General features: G+C 39.1%; 1 protein-coding gene across 2 annotated transcripts in view; it reads right to left on the reverse strand.

Annotated features, from left to right (window-relative positions):
* LOC111861709 (teneurin-a) overlaps positions 1 to 20,601 on the reverse strand; it is a 461,404-nt gene that overhangs the window by 8,956 nt on the left and 431,847 nt on the right. For both annotated transcript variants that reach the window (XM_033750434.1, XM_023846500.2), the window contains 17 exons: positions 19,859 to 20,034; positions 19,155 to 19,397; positions 17,622 to 17,787; positions 16,813 to 17,065; positions 15,726 to 15,961; positions 12,923 to 13,080; positions 12,492 to 12,734; positions 10,930 to 11,123; positions 10,552 to 10,845; positions 9,210 to 9,402; positions 7,682 to 7,843; positions 6,567 to 6,795; positions 6,060 to 6,319; positions 5,322 to 5,491; positions 4,253 to 4,385; positions 3,204 to 3,476; positions 1,163 to 1,471 (listed from right to left, as the gene is read on the reverse strand). In XM_033750434.1, the coding sequence (XP_033606325.1) occupies positions 1,163 to 1,471; positions 3,204 to 3,476; positions 4,253 to 4,385; positions 5,322 to 5,491; positions 6,060 to 6,319; positions 6,567 to 6,795; positions 7,682 to 7,843; positions 9,210 to 9,402; positions 10,552 to 10,845; positions 10,930 to 11,123; positions 12,492 to 12,734; positions 12,923 to 13,080; positions 15,726 to 15,961; positions 16,813 to 17,065; positions 17,622 to 17,787; positions 19,155 to 19,397; positions 19,859 to 20,034 (3,692 nt within the window). The remainder of the gene's footprint in view (positions 1 to 1,162; positions 1,472 to 3,203; positions 3,477 to 4,252; positions 4,386 to 5,321; positions 5,492 to 6,059; positions 6,320 to 6,566; positions 6,796 to 7,681; positions 7,844 to 9,209; positions 9,403 to 10,551; positions 10,846 to 10,929; positions 11,124 to 12,491; positions 12,735 to 12,922; positions 13,081 to 15,725; positions 15,962 to 16,812; positions 17,066 to 17,621; positions 17,788 to 19,154; positions 19,398 to 19,858; positions 20,035 to 20,601) is intronic.

Here is a 20,601-nt window from a genome sequence, read left to right on the forward strand (position 1 = left end):
GGAATGTAGCAGCAATGATTCGACCCCCTATGGGCTTCAGCCCCCAAAAGTGCCATGCCATACAATTTCCACTCAGAGCTGAAAGAAATCATAAAGTTTTTCAAACATTTCCTACTAATCCCTTATGAGCCACAACAGCTCAGTCAGACTAGCCATCAGGCTATGGGATGGAAAACTGAAGAACCAGACTCCCAAGTCTTGACAAGAGGAAGTAGGAGATTTTTCTCTTCTCCACAACATCCAGACCATATCTGAGGCCCTTCCAATTTCCAATTCAGTGAGTAATGGAGGCCCTTCCCTGAAGAAAGCAACTGGGGCACACACCTGAGCACTCAACTTCATGTAATGTCAAGGTTCAGAATGCATGGACCTATGCCTCCACTTCCTGATGACTTCATGGTGTGGTAATTAATTAAGCACACTCTATACTGTCCTGCCAGCTCTTGGATGACTAATTTATTTGTGCTAATACAGTGAACATGTCTACAGTGTCTCCATTCCCTTTCACAAAGCAGGCCATGATTGAAATTCTTCATATGTGAATGAAGTCATGTAAAAAACTGTCCATATTCTCCATATTGTAAAATCATAAATGTAAGCTCGTGTCTAAAGATTTCAGAATGAAGTTGGGAAACATGGGTTTTTAGAGAGGGAAACAAGGGAAAAATCCAAATAATGATATGAAATTTCTATGAGGTGTTAAGAGAGAAACAAGAAGGGACAGAATCAGAAAGAAATCTGTAAAGAAGTTGGAATTAGTAATCTCTTACCATAGTCATAAGAGAAATTATTACAATGGTTTGTACATGTTGAAAGAGTGGACAGAACAAGATAATTGTGAAGGAGACCTGTGAAATGGCCTATAACAAAACTGTTTGGCCAGGTACCAGAAGACAGAACAAAAGAAAGAGCCTGTAGTAAATTTAATAGGATACATCTTCTGAAAAAAGAAGAGAGTATATAATTTTCAACCATAAATCCATACTAAGGAGAAAAAAATGCCAGTAGATGGCAAAGGAATCTTGAAGAAACTGGGGCCCAGTGTTATGTTTATGAGTTACATCTGTAATGACAAATGTTATCTTTTGAAGTGTATAAAGATGCATTGTCCTCTAAGCCATTTTGAATCATTACAACCCAGTGGTGGTGTTGGCAGTGTTACCTTGAACTGGCCAAGCTGTTCCAAAGCACCTGTGCGTATGTTATAGGCTAGTGCATGTTCAGGCAAGTTCTGTCCACCGATCCTGCCCTGGACCCCCGTCAGACGGAAATTACTGTCATACTCGTATGTGAACTTAGCATTGCTCAGTCCTGTCTTGGCTCCAAAGTCCAGTCTCTCTTCCATCAGCAATCCTGCTACATACTGGTAATCCCACCGGTACTCAAACTCTCTCTCTGAATGGAGCAGTTCACTAGGAAAGCCTGTCAGAGGGGAATAGTTTATCTGGCTGCGCCCATCTCCATGAAGCACCTGCAGACAGAAGAAAGTAACTGATTTTAAATAATGGTCACAGCAAGAAGACTATGATATATCTTTTCTCTGTTACTTCCTTCAGCTATTTTTTACCTAATTGTCTTTCTTAACCCTATATGTGCCAAGTGTAAAAAATTTCAACTTTTATAACAATTACTATAACAGACAACATGTGACACCTACTGGAAATCTATCTCCACTCCATGATCAAGAAAGAGGAGGGGAAATACAGTTGAGATTCTTACGGATTTTTCTACATGTTATTTACCAATAAGTATACAGCAGTTCTCACAACCTACATGGTGGTTGGGGGCACTTCATTGTTTAAAGCTGACAATTGTAGTATTAAATTTGAAAGTAGGCTTATGAGATCACTGCAATGTGTGTATGTGTCTGTGTGTGTGTGTGTGTGTGTCCTTTCATTTGTGGAACCAGCTGAGTAATTTCCACAGCCTTTGGTACAGACATTATGACTTCAGAGACCACCTCAACACCATACTCTTCCTAAGTTCATAACAGAAATATGGCACATGATAAAATTCATGAGGTAGGAGTAATGGTAGCGCCACTTAATATAGGACCCTGAAATGATATATGGCAACAGATCTTCAAAAAATATGTTAACTTTTGTGAAGGCAATTATTTTGTTGAATGTAACATAACAACATGATGACCATATAAATATTTTCTTTATATTTTGCTCTGATGGAGATAAGCAGATAAACTGTTAACTAGACATTTGAAATTTGACACAGGGACAGATCACAGGCATACATACATATATATGAAGTATTGTATGCATGTTTACAATTACAAACATGATGACAGTGTAAAATTTTGAGGCTGTAACCAATAAATTTAATGCATATAGGTTCTTAAGAAATAAGCTATTCAGAAAGTTCAAAAAAGAATAATAATGACAAGAGATCTGTAGGACTATAATTCTATGCAATACAAGTATAGGTTCTATGAATTCTGCCCAGAACTCCTTATAATTTCTATAGGTTTTCAAGACTAAGAATTGTGTATTACTTCAACATTTCTCTCTATTAATCCTACATCATATTAAGTATAACAACTCAATATCATAAAATACAACCCTTTATCACAAATATTAATCACACACATTTCACCTACTTCCAACCATTTTAAGGAATTAGCACTATTTATGAAAGTTATCAGAAGTTTTGAGAAACTGTTTTTACAACAAGACTATGCACATTTAACAAAGCTACATACTTGTTTTACCACAGAACTATTAACACTTTAAAATAAGTAAAAAAAAAAAAAAGTAAAGCTATCCCTGTAACAGGCCGTGAAGGCCCATAGGGTTGTGAGACGTTGAGGATCCCACACTAGCTAGACAATTGGCTCAAAGATGGTGGTAAGGTTGTCAGCCTTAGGCACCAGCCGCGCTTTACTCCCCAGGAAAATTATTTAATTAATTCCTGGTACTCATTTCTGTTAGAGGCTGAGTAAACCCCAGGGCCTAGTGCAGCTGGAAGGATTAGGTCAGCTGGAAAAGACCCAATGACCTCATCGGCACTTGAACCCATAACCTTCTGGCTTGTACCATAGCCCCTCAATCACTAAACTAGCGCGTGCCCCTGCAAGGGTTGAGTACATGCCTTAAACAAGGAGCTACAGAAAAAGCGACATAAGGTATTCTTATGGGCTAACCAGACTCACAAAGATGCATTTAAATAAAAGGGCAAGTTTATATGCTTACCTCTGCAAGCTGGCCTGAAGCATGGTAACGGTATATAACCCTGGCTCCATCTACAGGAAAAACTGTCTGCAGAAGAGCCCCAGAGTGAGCATAATGTTGAATATAGGAACGCAATGAACCTGGTGGAGTATAGGTGACACGAAGGAAGCCAAGAGATGGTTGGCATGAGAAGGAGTGCCTCTTGTTGCTAGGGAGAGTCACATAACGCAAGCCACCATCTTCATCGTACTGAAATTCAAATCGACGTCCACTTGGGAGAGTAATGACAAACAGCTGAAACAAACATTCAACAATGAGTAGCTTTTTAGAGAACAGAAAGAATAATTCTGTTTTTATTCATAAAACTGTCTATATTAGTACCACATGTACTTTAAATTTATATAGATTGTCTTATTAATAAAGATATTTTCACTGTATGCAACTACAAGAATTGTAACTAATGGACTCAAGAGGAATAAAAATGCATAAACAATATATTAATTCCCCACAAGAATCATGCACTGGTGACATTCATTATGCATGCTTTTGTTCTCCACATCCTTGCATATCTGCATTTTCATTTTTATGTCATGAGGAGCATCTGTGTCCTATCCTTGGCCATGACAGCTACTTCCAGTTACTTCAGTTTACCCTGCCAATTCTCATTCCACCAACAGCTCCACAATCATCATCATCATCATCATCTGGTGCTGGTACAGTAGGCAGGCCCACCAATGGTCGATGTATCACATTCATTCATTCTCACCCCACTCCACAAACAAATAGAATAAATAAGAAAATAAACAAAAATGGTAAAGGTTTTGAACTGGAACTCACTATTAGCTGAGGTCTTCTTATGAAACTATAGCTTCAGTCTTTCTTAACAGTGCATACTAGATGGAGGTGAGTTAATTGTTAATAGGGTACACAGAATTTAACATCTAGATCCAGCACAAACATGTTAAAACATTTGGATTCCTTGATACACTGAGCCTATGCCATACGGTTACATATGACTGAATACTGCAAATTAACTGCCAATGTGACAGAATGTTTCCAGTTATTCATACCATATTCAGTTTATTGTATTCAAACTTGGTGGTGCCATCTTGCGGTGAACTGATCTCAGATAAGAGCCCGTTACTCTCATAGCTGTACCTCTCGCTCTGGGAACCCCAGCGCCAGCCATCCACACGGCTGAACCTAAGTTCACATATCACAGCATAAGTGAACTATTCAAATTATCATATATGGCACTTATCTCATACTACATGGAAGGTTTTGAGTCTTTTCCCTTTAAACCACAGTGGTAACTATATGTACCATGTGCTCTAACCAAGAAACCTCTCATTTTACTCACATAGTGTAAATATATTTCGTATGATGCTGAGAACAAATGTTGTCTATAACTGGCACTACCCAAATTGTCCTTCTAATGGAGATACAGCGTTTTCTATGAAGTAGGAATATACTTTAAATATTAATTGTGTGACTTTTAGACTTAACTGGGTTAATATGCTCATAGCAATGTCTGTCCAAAGAATCTCTGAATCACACAATGAACTGTAACCTTACAAAAGGAATGCCATGTGCTCAATTTTATCTCCAGCATGGTGACTTAAGGTCCCACTGTATGTAGAAAATATAATCCATTAGCTTCATAATGATGATATGATAAATTACATCACCACTTGATGATGACAATGTAATTTGAAGGACGTTTCTGATACAGCATATCTCCATTTGATAAATATTTTAACACATGACATTTTTTCCAGTGTACAATACTGCAAATGTTCCTTCCTCAGGACAATTAAATCCAAAGTTTTAAAAATAGTTGCAAAAAATATGATAAAGTTATCCCACTGCTTAATTAAGCAACATGTAATGAAGATCTATCAACACTTATGTGTAACTGAACCCCAGTTATTCAGCATCACCATACTATGCTACAAATTAAATATTGCATGTTATTTCTTTACTTAATTAAACTTCATTTAAGTTATTCTGTGCAAGAGAATATAGGCTCAATTTATTTTTCCCAGAAATCAGTACCAAAATGTTTCAAATATGCACATCAGATTACAATGATACAGCCTATTTCCAAAGTAAAAGAGATTTATAGTACAATTTTCCCACCTATCATATGTAATGTTAACAGGCTGGCCACCATTGGCAGGAACCCAGGACTGAGGAAGACCAGCATGATTGAAGGTTACTGTAAGCAGGGGCTGACGTTCACGGTCATAGAACGTCTCACGTCCAGTAGCCTGATCAAACTCCACTCCAAGTACACGTGACTGGTTCACCTGTAAGATACAACAGGTATGAATATAAAATGTGCCCATGAGTGTCATATATTGAGAGGGGGTGGGGATTTGAACAGCTACAGTCCCTCTTTCTCTTCAAATTGTCTGAAATGACAAGACAAAGAGAGCCCTATAAGGCACACTGAGGCTCTGAAAGGGGCTGTCTTCTTTTGTTCCCATCAATTTGCTCAGGGCTCTTATCCTAGCCTTCATCTAAGCTTTTTCCGTGCTTTGCTTACATAACATTTATCTGAAACACGGATAAACTTCTCCCAGACCGTGTAGAATTACAGGTTTCACGGCAGTGGCTATGAGGAGTTGAGTCTTCTGGGGTGTAACATCGTCTACTCCAGTGGGAGTCAACAGATATTACAAGAGAACATGGAGCATCTATCTGCTGGGTTGAAGAGTAAGCTAAGTAAGAAGCCAGCAAAGTTCTGTTCCACCAAAATACTGGTCGAATTCATTACACTACAAGGTATTACTTGTATATCTCAGAAAACAGAAATCTTCTACTTGACTACAGGTATCACATCCCAGAAGATGTTTCCTGAATGGCCACACTCACCCAGAGCTCCCGGTGTAGAGTTTGTTCTGATGCTCGGACATCTCCGACCAGACTGTAGGTCCAGTGCATGTGGTTGCTCAGTCCCTCACCAAGTGTGAGTATCTGATCGCTCCATATGGGTAGCATCTCCGCCTCCACAGGCAAGCTCAGCTCCAACAGTGGGTGACGTGCCACAGCCTGGCTCTGAAGATGTCCACCCCATGACCAGTGAACAGAGAATGAACCATTCCGGAAACTGGCTGCCTCACTTACAGCAGTATCTGGAATGGTGTTACAACAGATATTATTTTCTGCTTTAAATTTATTCCATTAAGACCTATGCATAAATGGAAGGATAATATTAAAATACAGTACACTCGTGATTATCCATAAACGGATTATCTGGGTTCTGGCTCATCTGTGTGCCTTTTTTTTTGGTATATGTTCAAACAGGACAGTGGTTTAGATAAAAACTGGATGATGGATAATGTCCAGAAACACAATATTTGTAGGAAATAAAATACAAACCTTCCCTAATGGTGAGTCTGTGGGCCCCACGGCCCTTCATTCTGAGAGTTGTGACAACTGGTTGTTCAGGCATCGTAACAGACAAGGACTGTACCGGTGTTGACACCTGAACAGCCAAACTGTCATCTTCTGTGAGGTGAGAAGCAAGACTCATTGTCTCTCCTGTTGGTAGTATGACGGACTCCAAGCGACCAGCTTCGCCATAGCGATACATATAAGTTTCACCACCCTGAAGCAAAGAAAACTGTTACTTTTTTAGTTTCAAGAATATTTATACAATGAAACTATTTTAGGAAATAGACATAACTTGAGGAAACTAATTTCATGTGATATAAAAAGAGAACCATCATCATGTGAACTTCTGGATTATAATGAGTACATTAAGACAGAGGAAGTATATTCCCCAAGAGTACTCACTTACCTGCTTACATAGCGGCCTCCGTAGTCTAGGGGTAACATTCCCACCTCATGATTCAAGGTACGCGGTTTCAAACCCGGCGGAGGTTGTGGAATTTTTAAGGGCGGAAAAATTCAAGGAACAAGTCCTCCGGGAGGGACTTTAAGCTGTGGGTCCCCTGTCGTAGCTTTACGGCACATAAAAGAACCTCATGACTCAAGGAGGCCTCTGAGCCAAATTATAACGGACATTTCCTGCCCAACAATAGTCTCTAACGCCTCTGGTAGATGGGGGAAGCATCTGGATACCGCTGGGCCAGTAAAGGCCGAACTCGCTAGCTGAGTCAGGACTGATGGCACGCACCAGTATCGGTAGGATATAGAGACTGGTAGAATATCACAGGGGGACATACAACAGACCACTGGTCGCGGTGCATGGGGAAACCCACCCCCCTCCAATAATAATAATAATAATAATAATAATAATAATAATAATAATAATAATAATAATAATGATAATGATAATAATAATAATAATAATAATACCTGCTTACATGGAACCATATCTCAGAAGACTATAATATGAATACAAACTTTGTGTGTGTGTGTATAAAACTCCAGAAATGAAGTCTAATTTACAGAAGTAAACAGAAAATTAGTCTTTGTGAATTATTCATAGATCCATTTTCAGTTCTTCAGTAATGGAGAATGTTGCTTACGCCTCCGCCCCTAGAATCCGCTCGACTAATGAGAAGACCTGTGGTGCTGTCATAATCCAGCTCGATATCCGAGGTCCCCTTCTCTGAGAACTTGACGAGGAATCCTACTCCAGAAATCTTCAGGTCTGATTTATGGTCTTGTGTGTTCTCTATTGTGCTTACCTAAAATAATAAAGAAATTTATATTGCATTTGTAAGTCCTTTCTGCAAATCATCTTAATGAGTTAGTAGCTTTATTTCTGTCATACAGATAAAGTCATAAATCAAGCCTATCCATAAAAAAGTCTGGAAACTTTGTTTCATTTGAATCTAAATTTAGTTAAATTACCACAGTCCACAAGTGAGCAAGTTGGTAGACATTGTAAGCCTTCTGGCTTGTATTCAGAAGGTTGTCAGCTCAGAACTTGCTCAGAACACTGACTGATATATTTGGTGGGTTTCCTTAGGTTCTCCAGGAAAGAGCCTGTTAGTGGGTTATTTCATAAAACTTTCAGTATCACAAATTATAAAGCATAAAGTGACAGGATGATAGGTGAGTGATGAATTGGAATAAATTTGCATTGAAGAAATCATGGTCTAGTTGAAGTACTATACCAGCAACTGAATGAATGGGCTATTATTTTTTCTCATGGGGTGAGACTGAGTCCACTTGGTACTGAGGCCATTGTTTGGCTCACTGTAGCAGCCCCGGATTATAGATGATGATGATTGTGGAGCAGTCGGTGGAATGAGAATTGGCAGGGGAAACCGAAGTACACAAAGAAAACCTGCCACAGTACCACTTTCATTCATTCATTAGTAATCTGTCAGATGACAGGTCCACAGTCTCTTCCAAAACAGTTCCTTCATTTAATGCAATCTAGAGATTTCTCCTTCAAATGAGAATATCCTCTTCTGTCCCCAAGGTCAACCAGCATTTTCTTACGTCTTCTTCCTCGTCTTCTGGTCACTTCTATCTGCACCTCTAGCTTTCCTTCGATAACTTCTTTTAGGAGGTAGTTACTGCATAAGATATGACCACCACCACAAATCCCACATGACATGACCTGGGCTTCAGCTTGGGCCTCCACAGTGGGAATTAAGGGACTAAGAAAAACTATGAAAAACTTCTGTCAGGGTAGCCAGTGTCCAAACCAAGATTTGAACTGAGAATATTCTGAATAAAAGTCTACACCTTCAATGCTAGACCAATCTCTTTGACCAAGGGCACATTAGTAACTGAGAAACAAAATATCAAAGTCTGCTATTTTTACAAAATTTAATTTTCATTGATGAAACAGTTTTACGTGGTCTGATTTTCATACAAAAGCTGCGTGAGATGATTCTCCAGTTTGCAATAAAATATTCTCAGACAATCTGCCAACATTTTGGCGTTTTGGAGACTTGTCTCCAGATGGAGTTGGAGGTGAGTTCTAAAACATTGTATACTAACTTCATATTGTCAAAGCTAATTGCCTAAAACATATTTACTTCATACAGTCTCTGTGAAAGCTTCAAATTATATATTTCCCCATCTCTCAATACTTACAACATTGCTATAATCCCTAAGGAAAAGAATTTTATTCCCTGAACTGTCAGTCACAGTTGACAGCTTCCCAAAACTTGTGTTCTTGCTGTAGAGAAATGAATAACGTGTTTTCCCTGATGTCAGGTCCCGGGTTGCAATATGTTGACCATATCGATTGAACACATAGACTTCTTGTGTTGGTGGGTATGGAATTCTGCAAACACAAATATTAAAATATGATGTAATTTCATGAATATTCTAAAAATGAAGGAAATGTATGCATTGTGTACAGACTGCTCATTTTTCTTTGGCTGTGGCAGTTTTAAGACAAGTACATAGAGCCAATCTAATTGGATCATGGCAAGTAAAAGGTTTACAAATGTGAAATAAATTCTCTTCTCTACAAACAAACATACACTTTTGAATAAAACCTTCTTCTGATACCAGCCACTTCAATTTAGAATTCATTGTTTTGGAAACCTTCTCTTTCTCAACCTTCAGCACATTTTAAAAAATAATTTACTCTCTAAGGAGCAAAGAATTCAGCTTTGACATCATATCAAGTAGAATCCAGTGATATAACTAATGACGACTCATGTTACCCAATGGCCATAAATGTTTCACTGCAGAGCTTTGGCATCTCTAGTTGAGTAGTGAATGTACGCACTTCTCTGGCCTGGTGCACGTAGTGGCATATAAGCTACACACTAGACACAGCTGATTCCAAACAAAACATCACAGGGTGTATTGCACAGGAAAAATATTTTTCTCTCCTTGCTTCAGTTTCATTGGCCTGGTGATGCACCAGAAATCAGATGAGACCACTGGCCACAATCATGAATGTCTGAAATCATTTATTATGTGTTATACAGGTTGATGCCTGAGAAACTGAAGACTATCTTCGAAGATGCTTTAATATATTTTCAACTGGTACAGCATCATTGTGGACAAAGGCAGATATTAGTGGACTAACAGCAGCTAAGATGAGATTTTTAAGAGATACAGAAGGAAAAATCAGAAGAAAGGTTAATAAATGAAGGAAATATACAGAATTTAAAAATAAAAACATTATAAGATAAATTAATAAACAAGAGATTAAGATGATATGATCATGTTTTAATAATAAATGAAGATAGAAGACCATAGGAAGCTTGACATGAAACTGAAAGGAAAATACCTACGACGAAGACTGCAGTCAAGATGGGAACACCAGATCAGGACATAGAAAGGAACTGAGGAGGCGAAGAAGCAGCTCTGGGAAGACAGAAATAGATGGAGAGGCCAGGTTGCTCAATGGCCCATATGAAAGTAGAAACAATGAGTAAGACCACGACTACATCAGTAAATCTGCAAAGCCACGCACCTGAACTCTCCATTTTCATCATGGGTGGGCAGATAGTGCTCCAGAGCAAGGATATGCAGACTGCCCTGGTCAGCTACGTTCAGAATACCATCAGGGGAAACAGTGAGGGCTGAAATGGATGTGAACTGGGCATTGGACGATAACATTGTCTCCTTAGAGGATGCTGCACTGTGACCTGAACCTGTGACATCCTCAGGGGCTGTGGAGGAACTTCCTGGAGCACCACACAGACAGGATCCTCCAGTTCCCACTGGTGACCCTGTAGCATTACCATTGCAGTCGCAACTTGATGGCCTGTAATAGATATTGTAACGTTTATAGTATGATTTGTCAACTCTGAACAGGGAAGAGAATCACATACTAAATTACATTCCTGACCTGTATGGTTTATCATGTGGTCGGCCAGCGAAATCCGATATCCTGCCTGCTGAGTCTACAACTCGAATAGCATTTACTTTCCTTGAATCACTCTCTGCAATGAACAAGTCACCTGTTGGGCTGAATGCAAGGGCTAGAACAGAACCCAGAACTGTGCCTGTTGCTTTCAGGCCTTCTTCACCTTCTGCATCAGACTGTAATAGAATTAAGCCAGTAACTCTAGTGAGAAAAATACTTTGCACGTAATTCACACACAATTTTATTATTATTATTTTATATGTAGGATCTGATGTCCTCACAGCAGTGGTTGTGAAGAGTTGTATCTTTTGGGATACAAAGACATGTTAACTCTGTTTGCTGCCTGCTTCATGTTGGTTTCTTGATTGGTTTACTTTACAACTATGAAGATGGAGGTGACATGTTGATCAGAAACACTGGTTCTCTCCGAAAAATGCCAACACCATAGGAATTATGAAAGCATCACATATCTGGATCTCAGTGAATTAATCACCATGGCATGAGGACACAGAAGGGAGTTGAAGAATGTCTGCATTAGGTGGATGTGCGTGATCACTATGGTCACTTCACACCAGGGAGATAACTTGTACCACTTACTGGATAAAGGTTATTTAATTACATTTTGAAAATGCAAACACTAGGTAAATCAAAGATTACTACCTTCTGACACGTGATACCATATAGTCTGGCATACATTTACTGATATTTTGGGGAAAAATACTGCTTCCATCTTCAGGGTTGATTATTCTTTAAGCCCTGACAATAGCGGCTATGTTCCTCTGAAATATCAAAAGAAGAAGATAAAGAAAGGAAGAGAAAAGAGGAATAGGAGGAGGAGGAGATTTTGAAGAGGAAAGGTAGAAGGAATAAGAGAAATTGAAGATAAAGGAGGAAAAGGTTGGAGAAAAGAGGGTAATAAGAAAAATTAATGCAGAAGACAAGCCATGTACTTTGTTATGTACATATCTGGGGACACTATAGTATGTAGCATTAATTTCCTGAAGATATCACAGATATAGTTTTATATAGGGGGATGGTCTAAAGACATTCCTGAAATACGATAAAAATTGTAGGCACCACTTTAAAAAAAATCACAATTTTGTGATTCAAGGCCCTCCTGTTATTGGAGCTACAATATTCATATTTATCAGGCACTGAACTATGATAAATACTAGAAAACGACTAAAACCTGTCAAACTACTGCGGCACACATATAGCTATAGAGACACATCATTCCAAAAACCATTTTTTTTTTGTACACATAAGGACTGAAAATCTGTAAATCCACCAAACACTCAAGAGACTCTTTTTGTGATCATAATGCATTCTCATACTACATACATAAGGATGTACATACAAAGAAGAAAGTGAAATTAGGAAGGCAACAAGGAAAGTGAAGGAGAGAGCTTCTTCTTGATTTCTTGGGTCTGCAAACTTTACGATATGTACAGCAAGTGGCTATAGCAGATCAAGAGGCTGTATGAATTGCTGTTAAATCTAGTTCAATATAAACATTACTGTGAGAATATGGAAGCTGCCTGTACCTTGACAGCTGAGGGTTCACCCCCAGAAGTGTTGTCACTGTTGTTGCCACCAGAATGTTGTTTTGAATGTTGACTGTGGTCACTGTTACTGCTGCCTGTTGTCACATGGCAATGCAGAGGTGTACCTGCCACCACTTTCACCTTGAGGTCATCCGTTAGCTTAAGAACCAGTCTGTCATCAATGAAGTGCAGACTACCATCCAGGGGGCTTAATGACAGACCCGTAGGCCACTGTAACTGAGCCTGAAACACAAATTGTGCAGTAATGTCAGAAAAAAATGTAGCTCGGGATAAAAGTGTGACTAAATCTTTGAGGTAAAAACAAATTGAATTTCTAGTTGCATCTGAAATGAAACTGAATAATTAATCCAGGCCTGAACTAAGTGAGTGTATACAGTTCAGAGCACATATTAATAAAAGCTGTGTATTACCTGCTGAGCTGGAATTGCACCATGGCATGGGACAGGTGTCCAGTGATTATGATGTCCATGGTGACCAACCAATGTGTGAATTATTCCCTTTGGATCCACTGCCCTGATGTTTGTACCATCTGCTATGTACATGGTCTTATCAGCAGCAATAGCTAGGCCTGGAGAGTGGGAAACACAATCACAGACATAAAAATATACTGCACATGGAAAGCATCCCATGAGCTGCAATTTTATTCTTTTGTAAGAGTAATGTGGACAAAATTCATTTCTTTTTATATTGAAAATCGTACCACTATAATAAAATTTGACTGACAAGTTTTATAACTACCCAAATACGAGACTCATGAATCTATAATTTCATTCAGTCTGACATATTTTCATCTTGGGATGATTTTTAAGGATATTCATTATATGACCCAAAAATATCATGCACATATCTATTATAAAGCACAATTTATTTTGAAGAGTATGATCTTGTTGGTTATAATTCTATGTACATGGTGTGTTCAAAAAGTATCGAACCTTCTTTTTTCCCATGTAAACCAATGAAGCGCGGGAGGCTCCCTTCGGTAGAGATATGGAGGGGATATTCATACGCAGTCGTGAATTTTTTCCTGCCCGCAGAAAGCGTCAGTCGCTGGCAGTCGGCCTATGAGTGAGGACGTGTAGTGAGCGCTTGTCGGATTCCAGTAAGGTGTAAAATGACGGAACAATATGAGCAGCGATATTGCATCAAATTTTGCCAAAAGCTTGGCGATACCCAAGTGGAAACCATTCGCAAGATTCAACAGGCTTTCGGGCACGATGCCATGAGCAACTCATGGATAAAGGAGTGGTACAACCGCTTCGAAGATGGCCGCACATCAGTGGACAGCGAACCACGTTCAGGTAGACCCTCAACAAGCCGAAATGAGAATGTCATTGAGCAAGTGCGGACTTTGGTCATGGAGGACCGTTGTATTACAGTCCGAAAACTTGCGAACGAGACAGGGGTAAGCATTGGATCGGTACATTCAATTTTGACTGAGGATTTGGTCATGAGGAGAGTGTCCACGAAATTCGTACCGAAACTGCTAACAATGGAGCAGAAGCAACACCGTCTGGAAATCGCACAGGACATGCTGGACAATGCAAACAGTAACCTCATCTTTCTGAACACCGTGATCACAGGCGATGAGTCATGGGTTTATGGGTACGACCTGGAAACCAAGATGCAGTCATCACGGTGGAAACATCTGAAATCCCCGAGGCCAAAAAAAGCACGGCAGGTCCACAGCAATGTCAAGGTCATGTTGGCCGTTTTCTTCGACTCCCGTGGGGTTGTGCATTATGAGTACACACCACAAGGCCAAACCATCACAAAGGAATACTAGCAGGAGGTCCTTCATCGCCTTCGTGAGGCTGTGCGGCGCAAACGACTCAATCTGTGGGCAGCAAAAACTTGGCAGCTCCATCATGATAACGCACCCGCCAATTCTGCGCATCTGATTCAGACTTTCGTCACCAAACACAACATCCCTGTGGTTCGTCAGGCTTCCTACTCCCCCGACATGGCTCCGTGTGACTTTTGGCTATTTCCCAAGCTGATAATGTCGCTGAAAGGAACCTGATTTGAGTCAAGAGAAGACATCATGCGGAATGCGATGGCCCGGCTGATCACCATTCCAAAAGACGTGTTCCAGAAGTGTTTCCAACAATGGCGGAAGTACTGGGTGAAGTGTGTGCATTACCAAGGAGACTACTTTGAAGGGGATTAGGGTTTTGTACCTCCAAATCAATAAATGTATTTCTGCCAACCAAAGGTTCGATACTTTTTGAACACACCACACAATTTGGAGAGGGTCTAACATTTCATACATCTCTGAAACTCTGGGCTCCCTCTAGATTATACAACACTGAACCTTAAGAGGCCGTGCACTTGTTAGCTACTGCAGTGAAAACTTTTACCAAACAAAATTGATTTTATTTACTTTTCTCAAGAAATACCGTATTTACGCATGTATAGGCCGCACATTTTTTGCCAAAAATTCAAGAGGAAAACTGGGGTGCGGCTTATATTCGAAATCACATTTCATTTAAAAAAAATTATATTCATAATTAGTAATACAGGGTGTTCTACTCCTGAAATAATATTCCAAGAAAATTATTTTTTCTATAATTTCTGTCTGAAAATTGTGCTGCGGCCTATACACGCACGCAGCCTATACATGCGTAAATACGGTATCATATATAAAATATTTTATTCTAAAATAATCATAGGTTACTAATGTTACAGTAACTCATATAATTCTTACATTACATATACTTTCAGTTATAACTTTTACATATGTCGCTCTTATCAAAATTTAACAGAAGAATGAATTATAATACAGTGCACCAACAGGCACAAGACTAGCTAGTTGCAGGTACTGCTAATTATGCTGATAGGTAGATCTGCCAACAACAGTGTCTCTATCATCAGCTGCTGTCGTTTTCATGAAAAATGTCTGTTTAAAAGTGTTTCATGAGAGCTTTGTTATGTATTCCATGAATACTGATTATTATGATTGGACTGAAAGTCCACAAAACATATCCCCTGGCACAGGCATATAAATAATTGATATATATATAAATATTGATTATAGTCCACATGAATGTAAGGAGATTCTACATCATCGTCTACTGACCATGTTATTTGCAATGCCTTGGCCCATAACAGAAGTATAATAACCATGTACCAATATAACTGCAGAGATGACGCCTATAAAAGAGGAGCAGATCCCTTGATTGAAGAGGACCCCCTATTTCTAGCATTGCTACTGGCCTTTAGGATGTGCCAGTTTGGCATCTCTTGCAGGTCCCCCATCTCCGCAGTGGGTCTCATCCCCTGGGATGCACCGCTCCCCAGACCCTACCACAGGCTCACAGTTAATGGCAGGCTCAGTTACTGGCTCAAGAGATAAGGCTCTCAGCACTTGGTGTTTCTCAGGGTTTGAGATATAGAGGTGACCATCGGCAGGGGATACACTCAAGTAGTACTGATACGAGACCTGAGTTGCACTGTAACAAACACAACAGATATCAATGTGAGCGGTGTGCATTCAATGGTTAGTTATTCTTAAACTTAACTTGCTCACATCATGCTCAGCCAAGTTCCAGGTCAGAGATCAAGTCCTCAGCTTAAACACGGAGGATGTGATAATGTGATGCCTGGTCAGGGATATCACATGCCTCAGGGTGGTGATGAATGAGTTTGGAGCAATGGTAGAATGACGACTTACAGGGTAAAATGAAAAAAAATGAACCTGCTCCAGTGCAACTTGAACCACCACATATCTCATTCTGTACCCAATGGTTGTTTCCAAGCCTGCATCTGGATCTATTTTTGAATTTGAAATAAACTGAATTGAATTGAACTGAATCTCACTTGAAGTAACCTGGGACTGAATATGAGGATCCACATAGAGAAGCCAACATTTAACTATGAAGAAAGCAGTCTTCTGGGATTTGGCACCGTGTATATGTGGTATTAACCGACGTTTCGGAGGAACGTATCGCCTCCATCTTCAGGGTAGAAGAAAAAATATAAGAAATCTGCAAAGCGAAGAGACCGTGAGAACCGGTAAAAGCAGACTGTTCTTCGTTTTGCAGATTTCTTACATTTTTTCTTCTACCCTGAAGATGGAGGCGATACGTTCCTCCGAAACGTCGGTTAATACCACATATACACGGTGCCAAATCCCAGAAGACTGCTTTCTTCATAGTCACCGCCGTGAAAGCCTCAAATCGTACAACATTTAACTGGCTGTGGTATGAAATGGTTCAGTAGTTATTCTGGGCAATAAATCATTAAATATTATTTACACAGGCTTCATGCTTCACAGAGATAAGAGAAAGAGATTCAAACTTACCTCAGTTGCAATACTGTGTAAACATTTCCTTCTGGTGTGATACGCCGCACAAGGTTGAAATCTCCCACATACAGACTACCGTCTGGTCCACTTGTTAGTGCTACTGGGGTCAACAGTCGACTGTCTTTTGCAGCTCCATTGCACTGCGTAGTGCAGAGTAACTGACGCTGCAGACCTGTCCCCATGACAACCTTCACTGTTCGTGGGTACTGTTTGAAATGCAATGTTGATCCATCTCCCTTCTGCAGGATTCCTGTAATATAATTAAAAAAAATACATAAATTGGTATAAATTTTCTCTTCACATGCGAATTTCATTATTATGTCCAGTCATTAAATTTGCATGTGAAGAGAAAATATACATAAATTGGTATAAATTTTCTCTTCACATGCAAATTTAATGACTGGACATAATAATGAACACTATTGATATTACAGAAGACATCTGTCAGACTACACAGATTCGCATCAAAGATAAAAGAACCTCAAATCCCAATGAACATTATACTTTATGTTCCTTGATTTCAGATTTTTTCAATTAAAATTCAATTTCAATGATGTCAGTGTTAAATGTCTTCTATTTAAATTTCCCCTTTGTTTAGTGTTCAAAGACACTGTTTCCCAAAGAAACATTAAATATGGGGTTCACTTCATTTTCCTTGTTTACCAAAACTGTAATCCTTCACCAGGATTTACCATGAAAACAGAGGTGTCAGATTCCTCTGGAAAAATGGTATAAAATTTGCAAAATTAGAAGATGTAATAACCCAGAAAACATCAGTTTAAATGAGTTATAGTATTATAAGTTACCTTCATGGAAATTGTAATGATGATGGATATCGAGACTCCAACCACCCACATCAGAGATGTCCACATCGAAGCCTTGTAATGTTGCAGTCTGTGTCTCCCAAACTACAGCAGGGCAGCTCGAATACTGGTACCCAACTGAAATGCGGGCTTGTGCCACACCATACACCTGCAGGATATTGTACTTGCATTAAAACTGCCACAGCTGAAGAGATCTGCTCAATGTTAATCACTTAATACAGCATTTCTGTCAAGAGATGGTATCCAGTGGGATATGCCAATTATTAGGGGAAAGAATAGGCTTTCACTTAGCTGTATCTGTGTCCATTTAAGGTAATCTAATGAACTAGTGTGGGCTTTCTGTGCAACTGGATTTACCCTTGAGCAGGCTCAGTGTTTGTAGCAGGGGCTTGACAGTAAAAGGGTCAAATTGTGAGCCCAGTGCTGGCAGTAACAATAATTCCACTTTTTTTTCTTTTCTGCTTATGGAGCTGAGACCTTCTTGAGGAGAAGTCAAATCTGCAGCTCCTCAAGAATTTCACAGCATTTTATGGAACCCGAAGGTTCATTACCATGTTCACAAGAGCCCTCCACTGGTCCCTATCCTGAGCCAGACCAACCCAATCCATACCCTCCCATCCCATCCTACCTCTCTAACATCCATTTTAATATTGTCCACCCACCTATGTCTTGGTCTTCCCAGTGGTCTCTTTCTTTCTGGCTTTCCCACCAATATCCTACATGCATTCCTTTTCTCCCCATTCGTGCTACATGCCCTGCCCACCTCATAACACACAAATCCACTAGATATTATATTAGGAAATACAACAGAAAATATTATTATTGAAATTACCTTATTTGCTTCTATACTGTGACAAGAATGGAAAATATAACTGTAATTATGAAATTTGAATGAAATATGTCCTTTTACATTACAAAATGTGCTTGACAATGAAGAAATTTTTCATGCATACATTAACAAAAAGGAACAATAATGAATAAACATTTAAAATCAACAATGGTAAACTGTAGTTTCTGTGTTCTTAAATATTGTCAATAGGATTCAACGTATGAGTTCTGAAGTGATGGTACCCAAGTCCTGCAATAGACAACACATGCAAGGGCATTTTATTAAAGTTCTGAGACCTGATACAAGCAGAATCATCACTTTTACATTATATTACAGTACATTACATTGCATTGCATTCCATGGATCCAAAGTTAGCCAAAATGACTGTAGGATGTGGAATATGTCATATAAATACAAAATATATGTACAGACCCAATGGAGTTCTCACACAAAAGAAACCAAGAATACTTAATCAGTGACCAGTATCTCTTTTACAATCTCCCCTCTTTCAAAATCACGAGGTCGTTGTTGGACACAGATACAAATTTCTCATTAACCATTAAGTGTTTTCTATTGAGCTGCAGTACATTTGGGTAAACATGTAAATCAGCCAATCTTGTTATGCACACATTCATTTAAAATTAAATATTCGTCTGTGTGAAATCAGATAAACTTACTAAACTTACCTTCTGTTTGTAAACATTGCGTTTGTTCCAAGCAAATGTGTGCACGAGATGTGGGTCAGCTTCATATGTTTTCGTGTGGACTGAGCCCTCAATTTCAACACGAACATGAACATGTGTTAGTGTGGGTGGGATTGAAGCATCAGTAAGCCGCATAAGGACACTCGACAAGTAACCAGGGGCTTGGCTGCTTTGGTACATAAGATGTAGAGATGATCCAGGGATCCGAATACTTTCTTGTAAAATCTGGAAAGTAAGGAAAAACAATTTAATTTTACGTTTGAAGATATGGACATCAGTGACACATCTCTAAAGGTTGATAATTATGGTTGACACATTATGCAAATGTTATGTTAGGCAATGTCCATTGTCTAGGATATATCTGATATACACAATATTGCAGGAGTTGACTCTAGTGCCATCTTCAAGCAACACTTCCATTTGTCTTGTGGAGGCCCCAGGGCCATTGCCTGAGTCACTCTCATTAAATCCAATCCTGATGTACAAAATATTAATTGTAAAATCCAGGTTACTAGTCCTCAGCCTGCCTAATGTTTACTTTTCTATCACTAACAGAAAAAGGAAGTCCGGTACTGAAAAGAGAAATATATATTTTTTTTGCAGATTCTATAATGAACGAATGAGTAATGGTTGGGCCTTAACAGGTTCATACACTGTGAACAATGATACAGGTTTCATGAACTCACTTGAGTTTCTGCAAATACAAGGCTCTTTCCAGGCATTCCGCCTACTTTGTCTGGCATCCATGTTGACATGACTACAGGATGCAGCATTTCATGGTCATGGTCCATGCATGGTCCATGTTCACCAGATGTAAGTGGAGAACTTGGAAAGACAGGCATGCTACCCCATGACTGCCAAACTGTAAAATCAAAATGAGATCAATTTTGGCTAGATGCATCTGTACACATACAAACAAAAAGAAGTTATGGGGTACAGGTACCTTCAACCAGAGGAAACACTGTGCTTTCAGTCTTCTTGAAGTTCACCACAAATTCAGATTTGAGGCTTTCAAGTCATTGTATGTATACAGGTTCACTGTGGCACAATGTCATTTTGTTCTTGTTGTTGCTGTTGCTAATTTAAAGTGGTTTGTACACCCTTCAATCCTGTTTGACTCCCAAGTCTGGCTACAGAACTACCTATCTGTTCTTAAATGACATGTTTCTGACTTTTTATTTATGTAATGTAAGGCTTTAGCTATTTATATTTTATACTGTTGTAATGTTCCATGTAAACAACTTTTGTAACTGGTCTGTATGTACTGAGTGAGGAAAAGTTCTGTATCCATCTTGTGGATGTCTGGAAAACTGATTATTAATATTATTATTATTATTATTATTATTATCATCATCATCATCATCATCATCATCATCATCATCATCATCATCATCTCTTGTCACAGGTTTATTTCCTCGGATTACTTTTC

Source organism: Cryptotermes secundus, unplaced genomic scaffold (assembly GCF_002891405.2).
Source record: "Cryptotermes secundus unplaced genomic scaffold, Csec_1.0 scaffold136, whole genome shotgun sequence".
NCBI classification, from domain to species: Eukaryota; Metazoa; Arthropoda; class Insecta; order Blattodea; family Kalotermitidae; genus Cryptotermes; species Cryptotermes secundus.